This window comes from Vidua chalybeata, chromosome 7 (genome assembly GCF_026979565.1).
Source record: "Vidua chalybeata isolate OUT-0048 chromosome 7, bVidCha1 merged haplotype, whole genome shotgun sequence".
In the NCBI taxonomy this organism is placed as follows: Eukaryota; Metazoa; Chordata; class Aves; order Passeriformes; family Viduidae; genus Vidua; species Vidua chalybeata.
Genome location: NC_071536.1, coordinates 16,212,494 through 16,237,962, shown reverse-complemented (window position 1 = coordinate 16,237,962; position 25,469 = coordinate 16,212,494). Strand labels below are relative to the sequence as shown.

General features: G+C 37.8%; 1 protein-coding gene across 1 annotated transcript in view; it reads right to left on the bottom strand.

The window, feature by feature from the left end:
- Window positions 1–25,469, bottom strand: part of TTN (titin) — a 236,396-nt gene that overhangs the window by 50,158 nt on the left and 160,769 nt on the right. Inside the window, exons 217-261 of the mRNA XM_053947624.1 lie at window positions 25,141–25,443; window positions 24,672–25,043; window positions 24,271–24,573; window positions 23,527–23,826; window positions 23,116–23,412; window positions 22,732–23,016; window positions 22,352–22,645; window positions 21,658–21,957; window positions 21,246–21,554; window positions 20,964–21,154; window positions 20,051–20,480; window positions 19,201–19,509; window positions 18,636–18,784; window positions 18,510–18,542; window positions 18,282–18,411; window positions 17,882–18,181; window positions 17,479–17,796; window positions 17,097–17,393; window positions 16,708–17,007; window positions 15,707–16,021; window positions 15,467–15,615; window positions 14,448–14,598; window positions 14,074–14,355; window positions 13,679–13,981; window positions 13,272–13,574; window positions 12,878–13,159; window positions 12,117–12,416; window positions 11,725–12,027; window positions 11,298–11,606; window positions 10,932–11,213; window positions 10,373–10,672; window positions 9,939–10,232; window positions 6,874–9,840; window positions 6,458–6,778; window positions 6,065–6,349; window positions 5,558–5,857; window positions 4,969–5,271; window positions 3,642–3,917; window positions 3,227–3,526; window positions 2,834–3,136; window positions 2,295–2,594; window positions 1,880–2,167; window positions 1,491–1,787; window positions 1,099–1,401; window positions 703–1,008 (exon numbers count right to left, since the gene is read on the bottom strand). Coding sequence (XP_053803599.1) covers window positions 703–1,008; window positions 1,099–1,401; window positions 1,491–1,787; window positions 1,880–2,167; window positions 2,295–2,594; window positions 2,834–3,136; window positions 3,227–3,526; window positions 3,642–3,917; window positions 4,969–5,271; window positions 5,558–5,857; window positions 6,065–6,349; window positions 6,458–6,778; window positions 6,874–9,840; window positions 9,939–10,232; window positions 10,373–10,672; window positions 10,932–11,213; window positions 11,298–11,606; window positions 11,725–12,027; window positions 12,117–12,416; window positions 12,878–13,159; window positions 13,272–13,574; window positions 13,679–13,981; window positions 14,074–14,355; window positions 14,448–14,598; window positions 15,467–15,615; window positions 15,707–16,021; window positions 16,708–17,007; window positions 17,097–17,393; window positions 17,479–17,796; window positions 17,882–18,181; window positions 18,282–18,411; window positions 18,510–18,542; window positions 18,636–18,784; window positions 19,201–19,509; window positions 20,051–20,480; window positions 20,964–21,154; window positions 21,246–21,554; window positions 21,658–21,957; window positions 22,352–22,645; window positions 22,732–23,016; window positions 23,116–23,412; window positions 23,527–23,826; window positions 24,271–24,573; window positions 24,672–25,043; window positions 25,141–25,443 — 15,342 coding nt within the window. The remainder of the gene's footprint in view (window positions 1–702; window positions 1,009–1,098; window positions 1,402–1,490; window positions 1,788–1,879; window positions 2,168–2,294; window positions 2,595–2,833; window positions 3,137–3,226; window positions 3,527–3,641; window positions 3,918–4,968; window positions 5,272–5,557; window positions 5,858–6,064; window positions 6,350–6,457; window positions 6,779–6,873; window positions 9,841–9,938; window positions 10,233–10,372; window positions 10,673–10,931; window positions 11,214–11,297; window positions 11,607–11,724; window positions 12,028–12,116; window positions 12,417–12,877; window positions 13,160–13,271; window positions 13,575–13,678; window positions 13,982–14,073; window positions 14,356–14,447; window positions 14,599–15,466; window positions 15,616–15,706; window positions 16,022–16,707; window positions 17,008–17,096; window positions 17,394–17,478; window positions 17,797–17,881; window positions 18,182–18,281; window positions 18,412–18,509; window positions 18,543–18,635; window positions 18,785–19,200; window positions 19,510–20,050; window positions 20,481–20,963; window positions 21,155–21,245; window positions 21,555–21,657; window positions 21,958–22,351; window positions 22,646–22,731; window positions 23,017–23,115; window positions 23,413–23,526; window positions 23,827–24,270; window positions 24,574–24,671; window positions 25,044–25,140; window positions 25,444–25,469) is intronic.

Below are 25,469 nucleotides of genomic sequence, written 5' to 3'. Positions count from 1 at the left end.
CTGTGACAAACACTCCCTTTTTAATGGAATTTTGCTAGACTACCCAACTTCTCATGCCTGTGATGATGTTAGTAAGTGTCCTGACTCCTGTTTGAAGATAATTTGAAAATATACCTTTTTTTTTGCAATGATTTCACCTCTTTTTTTTTTTTCTGCCTTTATGCCATTTATGTTAGAAAGGCTCTTAGTTTTTCTAGAATTCAAAGGAGTTTCAGAGCACCCTGGACTCTAATGCTTTTCTCGAACTAAGATAGTTTTGTGAAGCAATGATTTTGTAAGTACAGCAAAATGCATACAAAAGCTAGCATGTATCTTAAGGATCAAGTGTCATACAATCAAGGAGTATCATACAGCTGCTTAGAATAGTAATCTTGGCTTCAAATTATTTAGAAGACATGAAGGTGACTGAAAGTTTTAAGAAAGATGAGAGGTCTGAAAAATCTAATATTATGATTAGAAAAAGAAAAATAATCTTGAAGATCCAGTAGGATGCAGAAAGCTATAAAGCATACAATGAAAAAAGCAGACACCAAATTCTATTCCTAACTGCCCTGTTTTCTTCCAAATTTGCCACTGTTAGCCCACATTTTTTAAGCCCACATGTTCCAAATTTATCTGTGCCTGTGACCAAGTGTGTCTTTGAAACTCATCCCATAAATCGAAGCAAAAGTCAACAAGACAATGTGTTTTCAGTGAACATACTCAAAATATCTTTGGCAGTGTGTTTATCCGGAACATCACTTGGATCGCTGTATCCAATCTTATTGACAGCATAAACACGGAACTGGTACTCTGTGTCTTCCATCAGCCCTGTTACCACAAATTGTGTAGCCTGTAAGTTCTTGGGTAGATTGCATCTGACCCAGTTGTCTGTGTCAGCTCGTTTTGATTCCACTAGATAACCAATGATAGGGCTTCCTCCATCATATGCTGGTTTGCTCCATGACAGGCTTATCGAATGACGAGTAGTATCAACCACTTTTGGGAAAGCAGGTGGGCCAGGAGGATCTGGGAATTAAAACAACATAAAGTTAGCATACCAAATGCATGATAATATTTGGAAATAATAATGGAAAATATCTGAGACTTGTAGCTTACATTGAGGGTCACGAGCATACACTGCTTTAGATGGTGCACTAGGCTTGCCAGGTCCAGCCTTATTCAATGCTATCACCCGGAACTCATACTCTGTTCCTTCTTGGAGTCCCGTAGCTTTAACAGTCCTTTCAATGACAGGCTTCCTGTTTACTTTTGTCCAGTTAAGAGCCTTCGTTTCACGCTTCTCAAGTATATAACCAGTTATTGGGGATCCACCATCACTAGCTGGTGGCTTCCAGCTAACAGTCATAAAGTCTTTTGTTACATTGCTAATTACTGGTGGATCACAAGGTCCGGGCACATCTGTGGAGATTTATTTGAAAATTACATTTACATTCTTAAGTATAGACAAAAACCCAGTGACTAATGAAACTGTTCCACAAAGCACTTACCATATGGGTTCTTAGCAACTGCAGGTTCAGTTAAGATGGGGTCTCCAACACCGTATTTGTTTTCAGCACAAATGCGGAACTGATACTCATGTCCTTCTATTAGTCTCTCCACTGTGCAGCTTGTAATGGGTACATTGGCACTGACTTGGGCCCAGTTAGGTCTGCTTGTTTCACGCTTGTCTACAATGTAGTTAGTAATTTCTGAACCTCCATCTTCCAAAGGAGGCTCCCAAGAAAGCATTGCACGATCTGCATACATATGTTTGATTTTGACAGAAGCCGGTGGGCCAGGCTTATCTAGAACAATTAACATCACATTGTTATAGTTCTATCTCTTGCTATATCATTTAATTATAAATGTATTTATTAACAGACAGTCTTTAGCTTACCAAGTACTTTAAGCCTAATGGTTGCTGACTTTGATCCACTTGCATTTTCAGCAGTAATAGTGTAGTCTCCTGTTTGCTTCCTGTTAACACTGAACAACTCAACTGTAGCAAGATTTCTCTTCGTGGTGATCTTAAGACCTTCAGACGGCTTTAAAACTTCTCCTTCTTTCTTCCAGGTGATTGCTGGCATTGGCTTGCCATATACATTTGCCTCCAGGCACACATTAGTTCCGGCTTTTACGGTAAGCTGTGATTGCATAGACAGATCCAACTCTATTCTGGGAGGAACTGGAAGGAAAGAGTAGAAGAGTTAATCGATCTAGTAGGAGATAAATGTCTCATTCTTCATATGACTGTTAGTTCCTGACATGCACAGACTCCTTCCAGAGCTATCAAATCCTTTTGTATTCCTTACCATTTTCTGGATGAATGGTCACTGGATCAGAAGGTTCTGAAGGTCGGCTAATGTTAACTGCTGTCTTGGCAATTGCTCTAAATTGGTACTGAGCATTTTCTTCCAAACCAGTTACAGTGTACTCTTCCAGGGGTATTTGATATGGAGTTGTATTGCACCGAACCCACTTATCACCAGGTAATTTGCAAGCCTCCACAAAGTAGCCAATAAGTTTGCTACCACCATCATGCTTTGGTCTTGTCCATACCAGTGATGCAGTACTCTTAGTGACATCAATAACTTCAGGTTTGCCAGGGGGATCTACGGCAAATAAAAACATATTATAGTAATTTTTTCAAAAAAGAGCTAACACATTAAAAAATGGCTTTAATATTACTGGATCCTATTTACTGCATACCTAGACAGTGCAATTAGAGTGATGTCATAATAAGCATGAAAGTATAAACAGAAGGGCAAACTAAAGATCATAATAAGTTGCAGATATATTGAAAATTATCATAAAAACAGTCTGTTGAAAAGTATTGGTATGGGTGGCTTACCAACTGGTGCTCTTGCTGTGACAAACTCGGTTGGTTTACTAGGTTTACTTGCTCCAGCTCTGTTCAATGCATAAATTCTGAAGGTATACTCAAGGCCTTCGATGAGGCCCACACAGGGGTATTCTGTGGAGCGCACAGCTGTGTCATTAGCTTTCACCCACAGTAAACTGTTCCTTTCTTTACGCTCAATGAGATAACCAGTGATTGGACTGCCTCCATCGCTATCTGGTTTATCCCAAGCAACAAAAATGCAGTCCTTATTGACCTTGGTAATACGTGCATTCTTTGGTTCACTGGGAACATCTAGAAAGTAATATGAAGATAGACATCAATTGTATGTTTTCTTATTAGAAAGTTTAAATAGACAAATGCTGCTATCAAAAACTGGCATACCAAATGGGAATTTTGCAATCATCTTGCCAGAAGCAAGTGGCTCAGAAATCCCAAAACGATTTTCAGCACGAACGCGGAACATATACTCTTCTCCAGGAATCAGTTTTCCAATTCTGCAGCTTGTCTTTGTGACAGAAGATAAAGCTGTTACCCAGTCTCCTCGGCCTACATCACATTTCTCAACTACATAGTTCGTAATGTTGCTGCCACCATCTTCAAGAGGTATGTGCCACGAAAGAGTGCAAGCATCAGCATCTATTTCAGAAATATCAAATGGAGGCTGTGGCGGACCTGGTTTATCTGCATGAAAAAAGTATATAAAGAAAAAAGTGATGAAATAAAATGGCAACCACTGGAATATAGTAAAACCAGCTTTGTATAAAGCTGGACTGGAAAACAACCAAATGGAACATACCCATGACTGTCACTTTGATTTTCTGACTATCAGTACCAGAACTATTTTCTGCAGTAAGAGTGTAAAAATCAGTATCTTTTCTAGTCACATCCTTAATGATAAGAACAGAAGACTTTTCTGCTTTATGCACAGCAAGGCGACTGGATGTAACTACATCTTGATCTCCCTTCAGCCATTTACAGACTGGCTGAGGCTTCCCATATACATGAGCTTCAATTCTCAGTTTCTTTCCAGCTTTAATGTGAACATGATCAGGCATCAGAATCTTAGGTGGGACTGTAAAAAAAAAATCACACAGAGGCATATAAATTCAACTTCCTTGACATATTAATTTACTACTTCTTATTTTTTTCATGTGAAACTTCTCTGCTTCTCTCTTAAGTGGGATCACCTGTATGAAGGACTAGAAATTTTTTAATTTAGGTTCCACTTATGGACAACTTCAGTTTCTGCAGGTGGCAATATCCATTCCAGTCTTACTTTTGTATTATTGTACAGTTTATAAGAGAATATTTATGAATTTGGATTGCCTTCACACACATTTATGTAGAGATTTGTGCACTATTAACGCACAAAATATAATTTCTCTTTTTATTTGAAACCTTTTGTGTGCTTATTGCTGACTTTCTACAAGAAACATGGAGAAGAAAACTGAAGTTCTTAATGAGATAAACCTGCTTGCACAGTCAGTCGTTCTGTACCCTTGAATTATTTTTCTCCTACTTCTTCTTTTGCACAAAATCAATTTTTTCCCAAAAGAAACCTGGCAGCATGTTTGGTGTACTTCCTTCCACTGGCTAGTTTTCATTCTCCTGTTCCTCTACCTCTCTCGTTTTCTTCCCATGTCCCAAATTAAGAAGATTCTACTCATCTTGCCCTTACCCTACATCTTCCTGTGTCTCAGGAACCCTGCCACCTTAAATAGGCCAGCCTGTCCTCCATGATTTTTGTTTTAGATTCTGAACCAACCTTACAATATAAACCACTTATTTTCTCTTATATTAGAACAGCTTTCCAATTTATCTCTCAAACTACCAGTCTGACACTTCTTCTCTTTCATTTAAACTTCATTGAAGGTATTTATTAGTTCTCTCTAATTCTTATCTTCTGGTTCCTACTGAAACTGTACCTGAAAAATTATTTAATAACTCTGAATTAGTGGTCAACTCTCATTTTTTTCTGACCCGTCAAAATATTCAGTACAGTTAACTATAATCCTCCAGATAACTCCATAAAGCAAATGTCTTTCTGTGACTCAAAAACCTGTATATCTCACTCATTTAATTATTGAAGCAGTATATTAGGTAGTATTTAAATTGTTACTTACTGAGTTGTTCTTTAATTTCATATTCTCCTGTAGCTTCTATTGGCAAACTTACTCCTACAGCATTTCTAGCTGCCACTCTAAAGTTGTACTTCTTTCCTTCTTTCAGTCCAGCTACAACAATGGACAGATCTTTAACGACTGAATATTCCATCCAGCGATCTGCTGGTTGATCATGTTCTTTGTAGCTAACAATGTATCCGTCAATTTTAGAGCCTCCATCACGCAGTGGTGGCAGCCAGCCTAAAGTAGCACTATTCTTTGTAATTTCAGTAACTTCAAGTTTTCTTGGTGGATCAGGTTCACCTTTTGGGGGAAAAAAGGAACATATTAAACATAGAATTTCCAAGATTTTCTTACTCTTGAATATTGGATGCTATCCATGCAAATTCAACAATTTCAAATACTCATTGATCATATTATTTGAAAGAAACTGATACAGACATACTTATGTTTATACTTGAGTAGTTAGCAGCATTGTTCCATTTAGATGCACTAACTCAAAAAATGCAAAAATCTGCTAAAATTAGAGAAAAACAAACAGAAAACATTCATGGAGGCAAACATAAAATATACATAAAGGCATACATACTTAGAGGATCTGTTGCTAGAACAGGTTTTGGTATGTCACTTGGAACACCTGACCCATATTCATTCACTGCTGTTACTCTGAAGTAATATTCATTCCCAGGCACAAGGTTTGCTATTTGGAAACTAGTTTTCTTTAGTTCTGCCGTGACTGTTGCCCATGTCTTCCTGTCAGCCTCCCGTTTCTGCAGGATGTAATGAGTCACTGGGCTACCCCCATCATTCTCTGGAGGTGCCCATGAAAGATGGCAGGACATCTTGGTGACATCTGAAACCTTGAAATCTGACACAGGTCCAGGAGTATCTATGAAGAAATTTCAATTTATCTTAGTATTTTGTTCTTTAATAAGTTAAAATAAAAGGGGACCAAAAGCTGTTTACATGGAGGGAGTTAGTGTTAGGTGACAGAATTATGCTCAAAAACTGTTGCATCTGAGGATAATAAATATTCCTGCTAGGAATATCCAAAATAGTTTTTAAATTGTCTTGAGATATTTCTCTCATTACTTACCCAGAACTCTGACGTTCACAAATACAGCCTTTTCTCCAGCTGCATTAACAAGTGTCAATGAATATTTGCCTGAGTCATCACGTGTTGAATCGGGAATGACACAGAAGGCCATAGTGTCAACCAGATCAACTTGTCCTTTTCTGATAACATTATCAATACCCATTCTCCTCCAGGTGACTTTTGGTGCTGGACGACCCCTCACAATAGCAAAAAGTCTAATAGGGCATCCTGCTCTGACTGTGACTAACTTTCTCATGCTGGCATCCAGCTCAATCTCAGGAGGTTCTGAAAGACAAAGAAATAAAATGCAAAGTTTTGCACATTAGATAAAATAAGCATAAAGCAAATAAAGTGTTGTATGTAAACACCCCAAAAGAAAATGGGAAAACCCACCAAGTATTTCTTTGGGAGACACAGCTTCTTTTAATTCTGCTGGTCGGCCCAGGCCAACCTGGTTTTGGGCAGAAACCCTGAATTCATATAATTGCTTCTCATCCAGGCTGGTAGCTGTGAATTCTGTATGAATAACTTGAGCAGCAACATTACATCGTTTCCATCCTGCTTCAGGATCAGCACCCTCAACTTTTGGTCTCATTTCCACAACATATCCAATAATCGGAGCACCACCATCGTACACTGGTTTTCCCCAACCAAGGGTTAAGGAAGTCTTTGTGCTATCAACCACTCTCAAGTTTGTGGGAGGACCAGGTGGTTCTGCAAGACAGTAAAAAGTACAGATTAGAACACAGCACAGTTTAGCAATCTGTTAACATATTGAAATACTACAGAAAAATTCAGTGGTATTTTACCTATTGGGTCTTTGGCTATTACAGGTCTTGATGGCAAGCTTGGTTCTCCAAGTCCAACTTCATTTTCAGCACTGACGCGGAACTGGTATTCATGACCAGGGAAGAGATTAGTAACCTTCTTGCGTCTCTCTGGGATGGGAGTTTTAGTAACTGGAACCCATCTAAGTGACCGTTTCTCCTTCTTCTCTAGAATGTATCCTGTAATTGATTTGCCGCCATCATATTCTGGTGGATTCCAAACTACAGTCATCTCTTCTTTGCTGACTCTTGTGACATCTGGAGGGTCGGGGCGTCCAGGTCTATCATATTTTGTTTTTGCAATAATTGGATGTGTTTCTGTTGGTGGACCAGTGCCCATTTTATTCTCTGCACGCACTCTGAATATATATTCATTACCTTCAATGAGGCGTGTCACTTTAGCATAGTTTGTTAGGACAGAGGAAGAATATGTAGACCAAACCATACGCTTGCTTTCACATTTTTCCAGGATGTAGTTCTGTATTTCACAACCACCATCATCTTCTGGAGGATCCCAAGTAACAGTACATCTATCACTTGAAATGTCAGTGACCTTCAAGTTTCGTACGGGACCTGGTTTATCCAAGACAATAACAGTAGCATATGCTACAAAGCTACCAGCTGCATTAGTTGCCGTAATCACATATTTCCCACCATCAGTACGCCTTGATTTTGTGAGAACAAACTTAGATGTGTCAGAAGTGTTTTCAATACTGACTCTTGGAGATCTGGTGAGATCTGTGGCATCTTTGTCCTTTGCCCATACAACTTCAGGCTGTGGTTTTCCTCTGACTCCAGCCTCAATTCTAATTGTGTCACCTGCTTTCACAGTTAGAACCCCACTTAACTTCAAATCTAGCACTGGTTTCTGGAGATCTTCCTTCACAACAACTTCAGCTGTTTTTACCCAGTTACTTTCACCAGCCTCATTCTTAGTTTGAACTCGGAATTGGTAAATTTTATTTTCCACACATTTATCTACCATGTAGTGTGTTTCCTTAATGCTGCCTTTGTGAACTCTTTCCCATTCATCTGAATCTTTCAGTTTTCTCTCAACATGGTAACTTAAATTAGGACTTCCACCATCATAATCTGGCCTTCTCCATTTCAGGTATACGAATGTCTTTCCTTTCTCTGCAATGTGAAGATTTTCTGGCTCTCCAGGCTTGTCAATAGGATTGATAGCAAGGATAGGAGTCTTGGTCTCAATGCAAGGACCTGGACCTATTTTGTTCTCTGCACAAACTCTGAAGAAGTATTCACGGTTCTCTACAAGATTTGCCTTTACTAATCGTTTAGTAATATCAGAGGAGACAATTGACCATCCTCTCTGATTTGGTTGACGGTATTCTACTATGTAATTGGTAATTTCAGAGCCACCATTATCCACTGGACTCTCCCAAGAGATCATACAAGAGTCTTTTGTGACATAGCTTATTTTCAGGTTCTGACATGGTCCAGGTCTGTCAAGTACATTAACAACAGCAAAAGCTTGAGCCTGTCCACAGCTGTTTTTAGCTGCTATTATATATTTGCCATGATCAGATCTTTTGGCTTCCTTCACTTGCAGTTCAACATTAGGTAGATCATGAAGTATTTCAACATGCTTTTCTTGGACTAGTACTTTGCCATCTTTCGACCATGTTATCTCAGGATCTGGTCTGCCTTTTACCTTACCAGTAATACGTATTGTTTGACCTACTCGGACAGTAATTAAGTCTCGACAGGTCACATCTAGGCTTATTTCTGGAGGAGAAAGAATATCTTTTGCAAGTACAGTTTCTGGTAGTTCTCTTGGTTCTCCCTCTCCTACGATGTTGACAGCTTTTATTCGGAATTTATATTCATTTCCTTCTATTAATCCAGGTACTCTGAAAGCACACTGTCTAATGAGTTCATCTTTATTAATCCTATTCCACTGTGTAGTTCCACTTTTCTGACATTCCACAATGTATCCCAGAATTGGGCTGCCACCATCCTTGAGGGGCTTTGTCCACACAAGATCAGCTGATTCCTTAGTTTTGTCTTTTAATTTTGGATTTATAGGTGGTCCGGGAGGAGTGATAGGACGTGATGCTTTTATTGGATCAGAGCTTGGAGATGGTTTGCTTAAGCCCACCATGTTTTCTGCAAAAACTCTGAATTCATATGTGTTGCCTTCAAAAAGACCAGTGACTCTGTATTTCATATCAAGTATAGGTGTCTTATTGACACGCACCCATTTACCAGATGCTTCCCGACGTTCAAGTATATAACCAGTTATTGGAGTTCCACCATCAGATTTTGGTAGGGTCCAAGACACTGTTGCAGCATTTTCTGTAATATCATAAACAGTTGGTTTACCAGGTGGGGATGGTGGATCAAACATGTATTTAGCAACTGTTGGTTCTGAATCCAGGGGTGCACCAATGCCTATCTTATTTTCTGCACGAACACGGAAAATGTATTCACATCCTTTCTGCAGTCGTGGAACCTTAATTTTTGTGTGACTTGTTCCAGAGCTAACCACTCCCCAGGTTTCTTTCTTTGATTGACGCTTCTCAACAATATAATTTATTATAGGACTCCCACCATCATCTTTAGGAGGGCGCCAAGAAATAACCATATATTCTGGTGTTACTTCAAGAATATTAATAGGACCAGTTGGTGGGCCTGGAACATCCAAAACTGTAAGGTGCAGAGCCACAGTTTTGCTGCCAGCTGCATTAGATACTGTGAGTAGATATTCTCCTGTATCTTTCCTTACACAGTCTTTGATAGTAAGCACAGTTGAGTAATTGTCAGTTTCAATCTTGTATTTGCCATCTGGTTTAATTTCAGTGTCATCTGTAACCCATTTTGCTGTGGGAATTGGCACACCTCTCATAATTGCTGGAAGGCGCACTGTGGTGCCAGCTTTAACAACAAGACCTTCAATTAACTTCACGTCTAGATCCACAGATGGAGGTACTGAAATTAGAGAAAAATAGAAATTATTTTCTCGGGGCAAATGCCTATAGAAAAAGAGAAAAAAAGTCAGTGAAAAAACATGAAAAACCAAAAATTACCTAGTTTTTCCTGACACTCTATTGGTATAGTTGTATCTGGAAGGCTAAGACCAACAATGTTTTGAGCTCTCACACGGAATTTGTATATTTTTCCTTTCTGTAGGCCTGTAACAACACAGTCTAGCATAGGGACTGTCTGGAACTTTGTCCATTCATCTGCACCATCTTCTTGATATTCCACCAAATACCCAGTTATCTCAGCACCACCATCACGATCTGGTCGATTCCAAACAAGGGAAACTTCAGTCTTATCAACATCGACATGATGTAAATTCTTTGGTGGCCCTGGAGGATCTTTTAAAATACAAAACCAAAATGGTTACTAGGATGAAAAATCTATGGTACCAGTGTATCATGTTCATACCAACAGGACAACCTCAAAATTAGCAAATCCCATATGAAAAAATCAAACCACATAACTGAAAAACACTTACGCAGTGGATCTATAGCTTTGATAGGCTTAAGTGTTTCCACATATGGACCTCTACCATACTGATTCTCAGCTGCAACTCGGAAGAGATACTGAGTGCCTTCCATCAGATATTTAGCCATATGACTGCGTTTCTTGGAGGATGATGAGATGGCTACCCACTGTGCAGAAGCTACATCTTTCCTCTCCACCACATAGTTGGTAATCACAGAGCCACCATCATCTTCTGGTTCCATCCAAGTGAGATAGCAAGAGTCACTTCTAACATCACTGATTTTCAGATTTCTGGGTGGACCAGGCTTATCTAACATTCATAAAAATATAATCTGTTATTTATTTGGTAACCAAAGCATTTCTTAAAAACCTTTGTAAATTTCAAGATAAACTATATTATATTTTATGTAGGTTTTAGTACTTTTTCTATTTTTTTATATTTGTAGAAAAATAAAAATATAACTTGGTTCATAACTTGGTTTACAGATATTTTCCAGAAATTTATTTATTTCCTAATCTTCAGTTTTAGAGTAAAAAGATGTTGGATAAAGGGAGCACAAAAAGATTACCTAAGACCACAACTTTTACTGAAACAGTCTTTGAACCAGCTGGATTTTCAACTGTCAGGGAGTACATTCCACCATCTTCATGGACAGTGTTACGGATTTCAAGCTTACTGCCAACTCCTGTAACTTCAATATCAGCCTTGGGTGAGACCTCATGATCTTCTTTCTTCCAAGTAACTTTTGGGAATGGAACACCTTTAATAACAGCACTAAGTCTCAGGGTATCTCCAGCTTTTACATGCTGTTCTCGGGCCATATTAGCATCAAGTATTAACTCAGGAGGTTCTGGAATCAAAAATACAAGTTTTTACAAAATGAGGAAAAAGAAGTCTGTTCTTAGGTTAACTTAACTGATTTTATTAAACTCACCAAGCCTGTCCTTTACTTCTACCGGATCAGGAACATGTGCTGGATCGGATTCGCCTGCTGCATTGACTGCCTTGACCCTGAATTTATAGGTTAATCCCTCAGTAAGACCAGTGACTTTGTAGTTTGTTTCAGGACAAGAATCCGCTGTAAGATTAGCCTGTTTCCATTCTTCATCTCCAACTTTCTGAAACTCTATAAGGTAGCCAATTATCTTGCCATTTCCGTCATGGCGTGGTGGTTGCCAAGATAAATCAACGGAATTTTTAGTTTTATCTACTGCTTCTGGATTAACAGGTGGACTTGGTTTTGCTGTTAAAAAAGTAAAACAATAAAGAAATGGGAGAAAAAAAGAGAAACTATTAGAATATTTTTTAACTGAAACTGAGTGCATTAAAAATTCAATGAGAAATGTGATGCGATACTTTACCGATTGGATCTCTAGCGAAAATTGGCTTTGATGGTGGACTAGGATCACCAACACCAATTTCATTTTCTGCTGAAACACGGAATTCATACTGACAGCCTTCAAGGAGATCAGGTACTTTGAACTTTGTACCAGGGAAAATTGGGTCTTTGGTAGCTTTGACCCATCTTGTAGCCATTGTTTCCTTCTTTTCTACAATGTAGTTTGTTATTGGCTTGCCTCCATCATATGGTTTGTTCCAAACCACTACTGCAGAGTCTTTGGTTACATCCTTAATGATTGGTTGCTCAGGTGCATCAGGAACACCTGGAGTGAGAAGAAAAAAAGAGTGTATGAGCATTACAAACAGAATAAAGACTGGAGTATCCAAATAAAATTGAAAACTAAAAGCTTACGGAAACGGTCCTTGGCTTTCATCTCATCAGAGATGAGAGGATCGCTTATGCCATAAAGATTTTCAGCATAAATTCGAATTTGATATTCTCTTCCTTCAAGCAGCTTGGGAATTTTGCATGTTGTCTTCACTGTGGTAGATGTAACTGGCATCCACAAATCTTTGTGTGTATCCTTCTTCTCAATTATGTAATTTGTAATTTCACTGCCTCCATCATCTAATGGAGGTTTCCAGGAAACAACCATATGATCTTTAAAGACTTCATCAAATATAACTGGGCCTACTGGAGGTGATGGGCGATCTGTTCAAGAAAAAATAAAGCATACCCATGCTTTTTTATGAACTTCACAAAACAACATAGATTAAACAGTGTCAATACAGCAAATATAGTATAAAATTAGAAATTTGACATCACAGTTATAATAAGGAATCAAGACTTCAGGGCTATTTCTCTGTAATACATGTTTGACATACTGGAATTAATTCCTTAATGTTTATAATGTATTTGGTGATTAACATTTTCTACAGTGTTGAGATTCTCTGAATGCATGTAGAGATGTTAAATTATTCATGCTGAATAAACTAATTCAGAGTTAAATATGTGCTCAAAATAAATAAATAGCTTTTTAGTATAATTGAGAATGCAGTAAATCAAATTATTGTAATAAAGAACACATTTCAATACTTTAAATTTTATAAAAATCAATGAATTCCAATCACCAACAAAAATCACAGACAATATTGTTGTTCAGTAAAACCTACCAACGACATTAACTTGACAAAATCCTTTTCTTGATCCTGTGCTGTTCTCTACAGTAACACAATATCTGCCTGTGTCTTCACGGACAGATTTTAGTATCCCCAAACAAAGAGTTGTAGGAGTTGTCTTAATCTTTATTCTGTCATCTTCTTTTACAACAACATCATCCTTTAGCCAAGTAACCTTTGGTGCAGGTTTGCCTGAGTAGCGTCCAGTCAAACTGAAAGCTTCACCAACTCGGACAATAAGCTTGTCTCTAAAGTCAAGGTCAAGTGTGGGAGGAGCTGAAAGACAAAATACACAATACCCACAAATGTCAGCAATATTAATACGAAGAAGTAAGGAATCAGTAAATGTAATTACTATTTTCAAAAGAAATACGAAAAAGAAACATACCAATTTCATCCTTGCATGTGATTGGTTTAGTGCAAAATGATGGCTTGCCTTGCCCCACAATATTGCAAGCACTCACACGATACTCATAGGTGTCACCTTCTTTCAAGCCTTCTACAGTGAATTTCCTATCAAGCATTTTCTCCTTTGTAACTTTGTGGAATTTGTCTTTTCCAATGAGACGGCTCTCTAGAACGTACATGGTGATATCTGAGCCACCATTATATTTTGGAGGGTTCCAAGTTAGTGTAACAGAGTTCTTGGTAACAGCTTTTACTTCCAGGTCTTCTGGACGGTCAGGAACAGCTGTGAATAAAGTAAAAATAAGGTAGATTCATTTTTCTGCATATTTAGAATCTTCCTGTTTATTAATCTAATATGACAGTTATCCAAATAAAAAATATTCTTACTTATTGGATCTCTAATGAGAATCTCTTTCGTTGTTTCTGTGAAAGGACCCATGCCAATTATATTCTCAGCTGCAATTCGGAAAAAGTAGGCTTTCCCTTGAATGAGTCCCTGAACAGTAGCATTCTGTCTTGTAACTGTGTAGGTCACTGGAGTCCAAGCTCTGTGGTCAGATTCACGTTTTTCAATTATATAGTTGGTAATAGGAGAACCACCATCATCTTCTGGAGTAAACCATGACAATTTACAAGAGTCATTAGTTAGATTCTCTGTAAGGAGAGGCATTCCAACTGGGCCTGGCACATCTGAAAACATGGAAAAAAAATGGAGTATTGAAACATACATGCTGCATCTTATGAAACTGTACTTGTTCACAAGCACTGAAGCTGCTATTTACCTAGCACATCAACAATAATTGTCTTCTTCCTCTCACCACCATCATTTTTAGCAAGAAGAGTGTATAAACCCTGATGACTCCTTTTGCAATTCCTGATGACTAAAGAAGAACTAATAGCTGTTTCTTCAATTTTGGCTTCTTCTGGCAAAGCTTGCTCATCCCTGCTCCAAGTCACTGTTGGAGGTGGTTTTCCTGAGACATACGCTATGATACGAATTACTCCTCCAGCATGAACAACAATTCTGTCCCTGACACTTGCATCCAAATTAATATCAGGAGCCACTGAGGGAAGAGAAAAAAAAAAGTCAATGATTTCTTTTTTTTTTTTCTTTTGAGTTAGAGTTACTAAAAATGTAAATCAAAGTGATAAATACCAATTCTGTCCTTCATTTCAATAATGTCTGTAACTTCTCCAGGCTCTCCGATGCCAGCAGCATTTACTGCTCTAACTCTAAACTTGTAAAAACAACCTTCTTTTAATCCTGCCACAACGAACTTGGTTCCTCTAATTTCTTTATCTTTTACCTGGAAAAAAACATTGTAACATCAGCAAACATCAAGATATCATCATCATCATCAAGAGTTTGAAACCAGTCTGACATTAGATATTATTTCAGATTTACAAGCACATGAAAGTATTAAGTGTACATGCACATAGCCCACACAGAATTCGTCAGAAATTTTTAAAGAAATATATATGTCATGGTCCTACAAGCTATTCTGAAGATTTGTGTTTTTTCTAACATATTCTAACATAGAAGGTTGATAGAATTTAGCTATTTAGCAATTACAATAGTCTGGTCTCAGAAGAATTACATGTATTTTTGGACACATAAACTCATGTAAGTGAGAGCAACAAAAAAAGGGAATTAATTTGTTTTCTTTTCAAAACCCAATATAAAGTCTCTTTACCTGGAAACAGTATAGGAAATGTGGGTTTTACTTAAAATAAATCCATGTATTTATGGAGATACAAAAAAATAGCTAAGGTGTGCACCAGTTAAATTTTCAGTAATGCACTATTGAAAAAAATGAGGAAAATGTAGAAACATAGTAGTTGTAAACACTTTGGCATTGTCTGATACCATTGAGGGTTACTTTTCTGACAGTTCTAACTCAGTCTTCTGTGTTTTTTTATCACATATTACCTACATATTTTCCCACATCTTTAAATAAAAATTGTAAAATTCTGTATCTAGTATTTGCAAAGTTAACTTCACATTGAGGAAGGACAAGCTTGGTCTTGTATTTTAAACATACAAAGATAATTATGGTACAAACTTCTAGAAAATAACTTAAATAGCAAAAATTTTTAAAGAATTTTTTTCTGGAGCAATTCATATTGATAGACACAGGAAAGGAAGTGCTGATTCTGTAATGGTTTTCCACCTACCCGTTCCCATTCTTCCTTTCCTTCCTCTTTAAACTCAACAATGTAGCCAGTGACTCTAGAACCACCATCCTTTACTGGTGGAGTCCACTCCAAGTCTACAGAAGACTTTGTCCAATCAGTAACTTTTGGTATAGGAGGGCCAGGTGGGGCTGAAAAATATCATCATACAGCATAAAAATGTATTTTATGTTCTTATTTGTATATTTTCAAATTTAGAAAAAAATAATTTAAAATATTTACCAATAGGATCTCTAGCAACTGCTGGATCAGATGGCATGCTTGGAGGGCCAACACCAGCTGCATTGATTGCTGAAACACGGAACTGATATTCAGAGCCCTCAATAAGGCCTGTAACTTTGTATGAAACCCCCAGTGTCATAGGCTTGATAGGATCTCGGTTAACCCTGGTCCATCTCTTTCCAGTGGTCTCTTTGCGCTCCAACCAGTAACCAGTAATAGGAGAGCCACCATCATGTTCTGGTTCTTCCCAGTTTACCGTCATTGAGTCACGTGTTATACTGCTAACTGTTGGCTTGTCAGGAGGTCCAGGGACAGCTAAGGGAAAAAAATTCACACATAGCTTGTAAAAAATATGCTAAAAATACACAGAAATAGCTAGAGTGCAGAAGAGCTATGCACTCACATGGTAACCATTGCACTAGGCAGTTAGTCATCTGCACAAAATTTCTCTCCTCATTCAGTTTCTCACCCCTATTCAGGTACATATAATTCTGTGAAAAATGAAATACCTTTCCTCCAAATAAAAATTGTCTATTTTTTTTTTCCTAGCCTTTCTGGATCACTACCTCATTTTAGTGCTCAGCCTAACACTTGCTGTTTTAAGAACCATTTTCTCTTGCCAGCCTAACATTCCTCTGAGCTGGTCTGAGCTTTTCGGTATAATTTGTCTTTCAAAACTGAAGGTAGGAAATTGATTCTTTCTGGTCCAAGACATTAATAATGTCTCAAATACAACAGAATAACTTGAATCTCATCAAGTAAACACTTGTGTATTTAAGCATTACAAATATTGAGATTGTACTTTAATATAACACAAAGAGAGAAAAAAATATTTTAAGCGCTACACATGCTTTTAAAAACCAGGTACTACTGCCAAAACTCTTCAAGCTACTCTAGAAAACTTAGTGAAGAGAGAAAACTGTAATGGTATTTAACACATGCTGTACGCATACTAGCATATGGAAACAACTGACATAAATGGAAAGCTTATTTCTACTTACTGAAAAGGTTTCGTGCTGTTTCTGGCTCACTATCCAAAGGCTCTCCAATACCATATTTGTTTTGTGCCATAATGCGGAACACATATTCATGGCCTTCCATCAGCTTGGGAACAGTGAATATGCATTCCTTGGGCTCATTAGTAACAGACACCCATGTCTTCCTATTTGCTTCTTTTTTCTCTATAACATAGTTTGTAATCTTAGAACCACCATCATCTAATGGAGGAAGCCATGATATTGTCATTTTATCGGCCAAAATGGATTCAAATTTAATAGGTCCTACTGGAGGTCCAGGACGACCTAAAAGATACATTTTAAGAAAGAAGAATTAATCAAGTATCAAACAAATGCTATCAATTAATGTAATTGTAAGAATTCTTGATATGTACCCAGAACATTCAGCCGCATCTCCTTTGAAGCAGTTCCCAGGTTATTTGCAGCTGTTATAGTATATAAGCCTGTATCATTTCTGCGAGACTGTTGGATCAATAAAGTGCAAGTATCTTCATCAACGATCTTGTTGACATGTTGATCGTACACCACTGGTGATTTGTCATCTGGTTTCTTTGGAGAAGCTTTTAGCCATGTTAATGTGGGGAAGGGTACACCCTTTATCTTGGCCACAATTTTAACATCTGTTCCTTCTTCAACTTCCATAAATTCTTTGAGCTCAATAGATGGTGGACCTACAACAAAATGTTGAAAAAATAGCACACAAAAATACTTCACAATTTTAAAATGGAATTTGTATTTACTAGTATCACTACTTACATGTCTGGTCTTTGACAACAAGTGGGCCAACAGTGGCTGAAGGTCTGCTAGGACCTGCTATATTTACAGCTTTAACTCTGAATTCGTATTCTCCACCTTCTACAAGATCCTCAACAGTAAACTTTGTTTCTTCCACATCACGTCTGTTGCATTGCTTCCAAGACTCTTTCACTTCTCCAGTACGATCCCAACGGAGACATTCAACATTATAATGTGTAACAGGAGCTCCACCATCATTCTTTGGTGGTTTCCATGTCAGGCTTACTGTGTTCTTGGTTACAAGGCCGATCCTCAGTTTAATAGGCGGATCAGGAGGATCTTCACAACCAAAACAGAAGAGTGAATAAATCCACTATACAGTACCATGTGGTTTTAAAGGATTTGTTTAAAGGATTTTACTTACGGATTGGATCCCTGGCTGTGGTCCGCTGGATGGTTTCTGCAGGAGGGCCAACTCCAAAACGGTTTTCTGCACGTACCCGGAAGAAATACTCTTGGCCAGTTATGAGATCAGGTACCACAAAGGAAGTACTGCCACAGTTTGGATTGACTTTAGTCCAGGCCTTCCCATCAATATTTCTCTTCTCTATAACATAGCCTCTGATTCTATCTCCACCATCATCATCTGGCATCTTCCATGAGAGTTTACAGCTACCTCTTGTGACATCACTTACTTTTAAGTCTTTTGGTGGACCAGGGACATCTGTTAAGATAAAAGCACAACAGACACAATTTTACGTAAGTATGCAGAAAAATAAGACTAAACCGTAACATTTGGATACTTCAATATATGCAAGCCATACCAAGCACATTGACTCTGACATGTACTGTCTTTTGTCCTGCTTTATTCTTTGCTGTAATACTGTATCGTCCAGAGTGACTTCTGTTGCACTCAGGGATGATAATCGCTGAACGTGTATCAGTTGCTTCCACCTGCATATTATAAGAACAAAAAGAAGTTATAGAGCAACCTTGAATATTTATGTTTCAAAAATTCAACAATACTAGGTTTAAAAAACTGCTTGCTTTACCTGAGCTTCTTCAGGTACATTATGACCTCCCTCCTATAAACAAATGGAAATAATATAAATGTAAAAGAGAATAGGCTTAAATGCCTAGAAACAGGTGTAGAAAAAATGCCTATTACTTTTACTAACCTTTGCTGCTGTTTTTGCTTTTCCTTCATACTCCCAGAATGTTTTTGGAACTGGACGACCCTTGATAACAGCTGGGATTTTAATTGTTGTGCCAGCACGACAAGAGAGCAAATCCTGTGCCCCAAGATCAAGGAAGATTTCTGGTTCCTCTGCAAAAATATTTAAATATAGAAATGTTAAAAACTACTGAAAGCAAAATTCTATCATCACTGAGCTGAAATCCCCCAGAAACATGTGGAATGCATGTTCATGTGAGAAAGGTTGGATGTACAAAAAGGAAACTGGGAAGTATACAAATAGAAAAACTTGTTGCTGTAAATTTTTTCATAAAATTAGCAGTATTTCATTAGTATGTCTGTAGGTGCTCATCAGTTTCCTGATGGAGCATTCCCTGGCAATGGACATAATAATGAAACATTTAAAGATGTGTGTCAGTCTTTTGCTACATTCTTGTCAAATTGTTTACTCTGTTTTGACTTTGGCTTGCTTGGCATCCTTTTTGAACATTCATAGCAGTAAGTGGCATTTACATACAAATACCTAAATCAGTTCTCAGAACTCTTACCTAGAATATCTTGGACAGGTATCTCTGATGTTGCAGGACTTGGTTCTGATTCTCCAGCAGCATTTACAGCTTTCACCCTAAATCGGTACTTTCTAAGCTCTTTCAAGTTGGGAATAACACATTCGCAAGTAGGAAAGAGTTTGTCTCCTTCATTCACCTTCTTCCAATCAGTACTACCTTCATCTTGCATTTCAACAATATATCCTTTTATAGGACTCCCACCATCCTTTTGAGGAGGCTTCCATGCAAGTGCTACAGATGATTTAGTTTTGTCTTTGACCTCTGGGCATGATGGTGGACCTGGCACAACTGGTAAAACAAGAGCAAGTAAAAATTACCTGAGTGTTAGTGGCTTCCTGTATTATTCTAGATAGGTTTCTAGAAGAATGCAAGTGTTTTAATTTCTTTACCTGTATTTGGAGTGTAAATCCTAGAATGTGCATACGAATTACATATATTCCCTATGTTAGCAAGGGATACTTAAGGTACAAGGCATAAAGATTGAACTGTTTAACAATAAATTAAAACAATAGTATAAAAATATGATTCTGAACTAAACTTTATTTCGCAATGCCTACATTGGTGTTATCACAGTATTAAGTACATAAAAGAGGTAAAAAATTAAAATTAAAGCTAATTATTTTTAAAATTTTAAAATTAGAAACTTTGTGTCAATATATTCTGTTAGGTTTAATGCAAACAAAGCCTTTGATTAATGTTAGTAAATTATTAATATTATTAATAATTAATAATATTTTTCATTAATAAATTTTTAAAAAGTAACAGTAACACATTTTTTGTTCTGCTGTGATACAGTCCTCTAACACAGTCATACAAATAATATACTTACATATAGGATCTGCTGCCAAAGCTGGATCTGATGGTTCACTGGGAGGGCCAATTCCAGCAAGATTTTCAGCCATAACTCTAAACTGGTATTCAACACCTTCAGCCAAACGAAGCACATTGTGCTCTAGACCTTTTACTGATGGTTTTGTTACTGGAGCTCTGTTGACACGTGTCCAATAGACACCTCCCACCTCTCTCTTCTCCAACCAATAGCCAGTTATTGGACTGCCACCATTGTCCAAAGGAGGCTCCCAAGTCACCAGCATAGATGATCTGGTGCGATCCAAAACTTTTGGCTTTCCAGGAGGTCCAGGAAGACCATAGGGATCCTTAATAACAACTTTTTCTGAGAGGCATTCATCACTTATTCCATATTTGTTTACAGCCCGGACCCTAAATTGGTATTTTTCATTTGTTGCAAGATTCCATACCTGAAAAAGAGGATTTAAATCAATACAGATTTCACAATCAACTTATTTGGAGTTAAACAGAAGTTTTGCTTTAAATTCTGTCTTGCAATCTGACTGATATACCTATGTTTATGTAATACACAGTTCTATGTCATGTCCTAAGGATACTCTTATTTCATGTGCATGGGATTGAACATAAATAAAAAATACCATTATGTTTGGTCTTGCAGTTAGTAAAAAAATGAATAATTCTGGAAAATGGAAAGGAAGGTGTCATCTCTCTAGCTCAGCTGAGGTTAAGTAGCAAAAGTGAACAATTTCTTTTGTTTCGTCCCATGAGGGATAACACAGATACATGGACGGGAAACATTCATCCAGTATTTCTGGAGTCTAATTGGAGCATGAGCACAGATATCTATGCAAGTAGCAGTTTCCATTAAATATGTAATACTGTTATTTTTTTATGCATACCAAAGTATGTAATAAAGACATTTTATAAATTACCCCAAATCTTCTCTCAACAGCGCCTTTGGAGACTTCTTCCCACTCAGATTTCTTCTTACTAGCATCACGTTTTTCAATAATGTAATGGGTAATTTCACTACCACCATTATCAAGAGGTGCATCCCATGTTAAATAGCATGATTCTGCTTTAATATCAGAAACAGCAAGATTTCTTGGTGGAGAAGGACGATCTGTATGAAAGCAATAGAGCATGGAACTACATTAAAAAGAAGGCAAAGGCATTTTATTAGCTGTCATTTTAATAAAATGCTGCATCCTTACCAAACACTTCGACATGCACATTGCGGAATGCAGTGCCAAGACGATTGGAAGCTCTCACAGTGTAAGTGCCTTTATCATCCCTCACTGCTGCAGGAAGGATAAGTTCGGTTTTTGCCTCAGTTCTAGATACTTCTTCCTTGGTTATCTTAAGTGCATTGGATGTTTGGTCGATTAAAACTTCATTTTTGTCCCATTCAATCTTCGGCATTGGCAGGCCTGTTACATCAGCAGGAATGTTAACTGGTTCTCCTGCCTTGACTTTGATAGTATCTCCTCTCACAGCCAAACGCAATGTAACAGTTGGAGCCACTGAAAAGAAGGAAAGAGACAGAGTGAAGATGGTGATGAAACAGAGAAAGTGCCTTGAAGTGCCCTAAAGATATTTATATAGATTTCTTTAAAGTCGATATACCTTCATCATCTTGTATAACTACATTGAGGGGCAGTGATGGCTCACTTTCGCCAATCTCATTGACAGCTTTCACGCGAAATTCGTACATATGAAGTTCATCGAGTTTTTCAACGAGAAGAGATGTTTTTGGACAGAGCCTTGCATTAACTCTTTCATAATCTTTTGAATCATGTCTCCTCTTTTCAACAATATATCCTAAGATGGGACTACCACCATCACTGCGTGGAGGCTTCCAGTCAAGTGTAATGGATGACTTCGTCCTCTCTGTGTACATGAACCTCTCAGGTGCTGTTGGTGGACCTATTAACACAGATAAATTACAGTAAGAAAAAAGTAAAACATCAGAGAATTTTAAATCATAAGAATGCAGTAGCTCTGTCCCTTTAAAACCATAATTTTTACATGCAAAGAATCAGAGTATGATTACAGCTCGTATAAATTTTCTCATGTATGTGGAGAAAAAGGTATTAAGTGTCTCAGTAGGCACCAGTATTTTGCTATGCAAAGAACCTCACTAGCTTCAGAGAACTGATTCAGAAACATGACTGAAGTAATGAAGCTAAGGAAGATGCCTATCCATGTAGTTGAAAAATAAACACACTTTATGTATAGAGGGAAAGACAAAAATTTTGTCTAATTAATCTGACATTATTTTTTTTTCCTTTTAAAAACCCTGTAAAATAAGTCATCTTACCTAATGGATCAACTGCAAGAATGGGTCCTATTTCCACAGCTGGACCAGTACCAAATTTGTTCTTGGCACTAACACGGAATTTATATTCCTGCCCTTCAATTAGACCTGTAATATCACATTTAGATCTATCTGTGTCTACAGCTAGTCTCCATGTATGCATTTTGGCATCCTTCCTTTCAACAATGAAGCCTATGATTTCACTGCCACCATCATCTTCAGGATCAGACCAGTTAAGCAAACACATCTTTCTGTTTGTGACCACTGGCTTTAGGTCAAGGACTGGTCCAGGAACATCTGAAAAACAAAATCAAACAAGTAAGGTAAAGCTTATACTGACCAAAAGAAAAGCTCATTTAATTTGAAAAAAATATTTTTCTTACCAAATACTTCTACTCTGGTTCCTGCTGATTTTGAACCACTGCTATTGGTAGCAGTAATTACATATCTTCCATGGTCTTTTCTCAATGCATTCTTAATTGTTAACTCAGATTTTGTGCCAATATTTTCAATAACAACGCGATCTTTGTCTAATTCACCCTCCTCTACAGCCCATGCAATGGTGGGAGCAGGACGCCCTGTCACAGTAGCAGGAATTTTAATAGTCTGTCCAGCCATGACCTGAATGCCTGCTTTCACAGAAACATCCAGCTCAACAGTGGGAGGCTCTGTGGAAGAAAGAGAAACAGTTCATTAGCCAAAGGGAGGGATTCAAACCAACCTTCTAATCAGCTGGATATTTCTTAAAAATTATACAATTGAAATACCTTTTGGTTCTGCAACTGTTGCAGGTTCAGTTTCCCCAGGTGGTCCTTCGCCAGCCGCATTGAGTGCAGTAACACGGAGTTTATAGTCTGCACCCTCCCTGACTTCACCAACAGTAAACTGCAGGACCTTAATGGGTTTTGCTGTACAGCGTGACCACTCATTTACTCCCATCAGTTGTTTGTACACATGGTAACCAGTGATATCTCCACCACCATTATACACAGGAGGTTTCCATTCTAGCTCGATGGAAGTTGCACTTGTGTCAGCAATCCTTGGAATTGGAGGACCAGGTGGCACTATAAATAAATAAATAAATAAATAAACAAACAAATAAGTGTAAATCAAAGTTAAAGGCTATTAATCCTAGAGTTTGTCAACTGTCTGCTATTAGCTTCTGCTAAGCCACTTACTTATTGGGTCCTGTGCAGTTTTTGGATCTGATGGTGGACTAAATTTACCGGGGCCAGCTGCATTTTCAGCACACACTCTGAAGATGTAAGTTAAACCTTCCAACAGGCCTTCAACTTTTATTTCCAGAGCATTCACAAGGTTCCTGTTGACCCGAGCCCAATGAGTACTATTGATTTCACGTTTTTCAATCCAGTATCCTATGATAGGGCTGCCATTATCTTTCGGTTCATTCCACTTAACCAGCATACTGTTGCTGGTTACATCTTCCACATCAGGCTTATTAGGTGCATCTGGTGGAGCTGAAAAACAAAAAGGTGGTTTTGTCATCATTGCTGTCTCTTCAGAGCTTACTCAAAGCTAAGAGAGAACTAAGATATAAGAAATTACTCATTTTATTGCATAGTTTTTCTGCTGTCTTAGAACCTTTGATTCCTAACAGTGATCAGTAAGCAAATTTGCAATGGTTCTCTTTTTTGGTAAGACTACTAGCCTATGAAGCACAGAGAATGTCACTATTGTTAAGTGTTTTAAAGTTAAAGTTTTATGACAGTGATGATCATTCTTACACATTTACGATTAAAATCAGAGTACTTTTGATAGTTCCCTGTATTTCAATGGCTTAAAATGTGTAGCTTAAGTTTCTTCTGAGAACATTCACATAGATAAAATTGAGTATTCTAACAGTCTGTTATAGTTTCACATTTTGTTTTCTGAAAAGGTTGTTTTTCAAAATTACAACTTACAGAAAGGATCTTTAGCTGTCATTGGTTTTGAAACACATGGTGGTCCTGCTCCAACTCTATTTTCAGCAAATACACGGAATAGATACTCTTTTCCTTCAATCAGTTTTGTTACATGGAATTTGCAATGCCTGAGTGTTGAACTGACAGTGACCCAGCCCATTTCAGCTTTTGTATTGTCTTTCTTTTCCAGTACATAGTTTAGGATTTCACTTCCACCATCATCAAGGGGAGGCTCCCACTTGCAAAGGACAGAATTTTTCCTCAAATCTTCAAATACAAAGTTGACTGGTGGCCCAGGTGTATCTGTTAAGAAACCAAGAAAAATTATGAGTCCTCAACTTGTGCATTTTTACCTAAAATACTCTGAACAACTAGGTGTTTTGAGGACATTCTTTACATACCCAACACATTGACTTCACATGAGGCTTTTGCAACTCCATGATCATTTTCTACTTTAATTGTAAATGTGCCATGGTCAGCTCTAATGGAGTCACGAACTGATAGTATGGACTCTCCTTCCTTGTGGTTGTCAACACTCATACGTTCTGGCAGTGAAAGCTGGAAAGGTTTCTCTTCCTCAGCTTCACCTTTCTTCTTTCTAGGTGCTGTTACTCTCTTTTTGATATCCTCTGGTCTGACAACTTCATCATTCCTCAGCCAAGTAATAGATGGATAGGGTGACCCTGAAATATGTGCCTCAAGTATGATCTCATCACCTCTCTTCACCTCAAGGCCAGATTGTAGGTTTGCAGCAAGGAAGACTTTTGGAGCCTCTGTAATAACAAAGAATGAGAAATAGAGCATAGAATCTTTCAATATATCTGAGGATGTATGGCAATTAATACAAAGGATCTAATGAGCAATTCATACCAATAGGATCCACAGCTTTCACAAAAGGAGTAATCCGAGAAGGCTCACTGATGCCAGCAGCATTCTCAGCACGAGCACGGAACTGATACTCCTTTCCTTCCTCAAGGCCTTTTACTGTGTAAGTTAGTAAGGGTACCAGATAGTCATTGCATCTCTCCCATCTCTCTTTGCCCTTAGCAAGCTTCTCTATTATATAGCCCATAATCTTGCTTCCCCCATCAAACAGGGGTGGTTTCCATGTAAGAGTTACTGATTTTGATGTTGGATTATGGACTTCAAGGTCAACAGGCGGATCTGGGGGCTCTGTGAAAGAGAAGATCAAAAAAGGG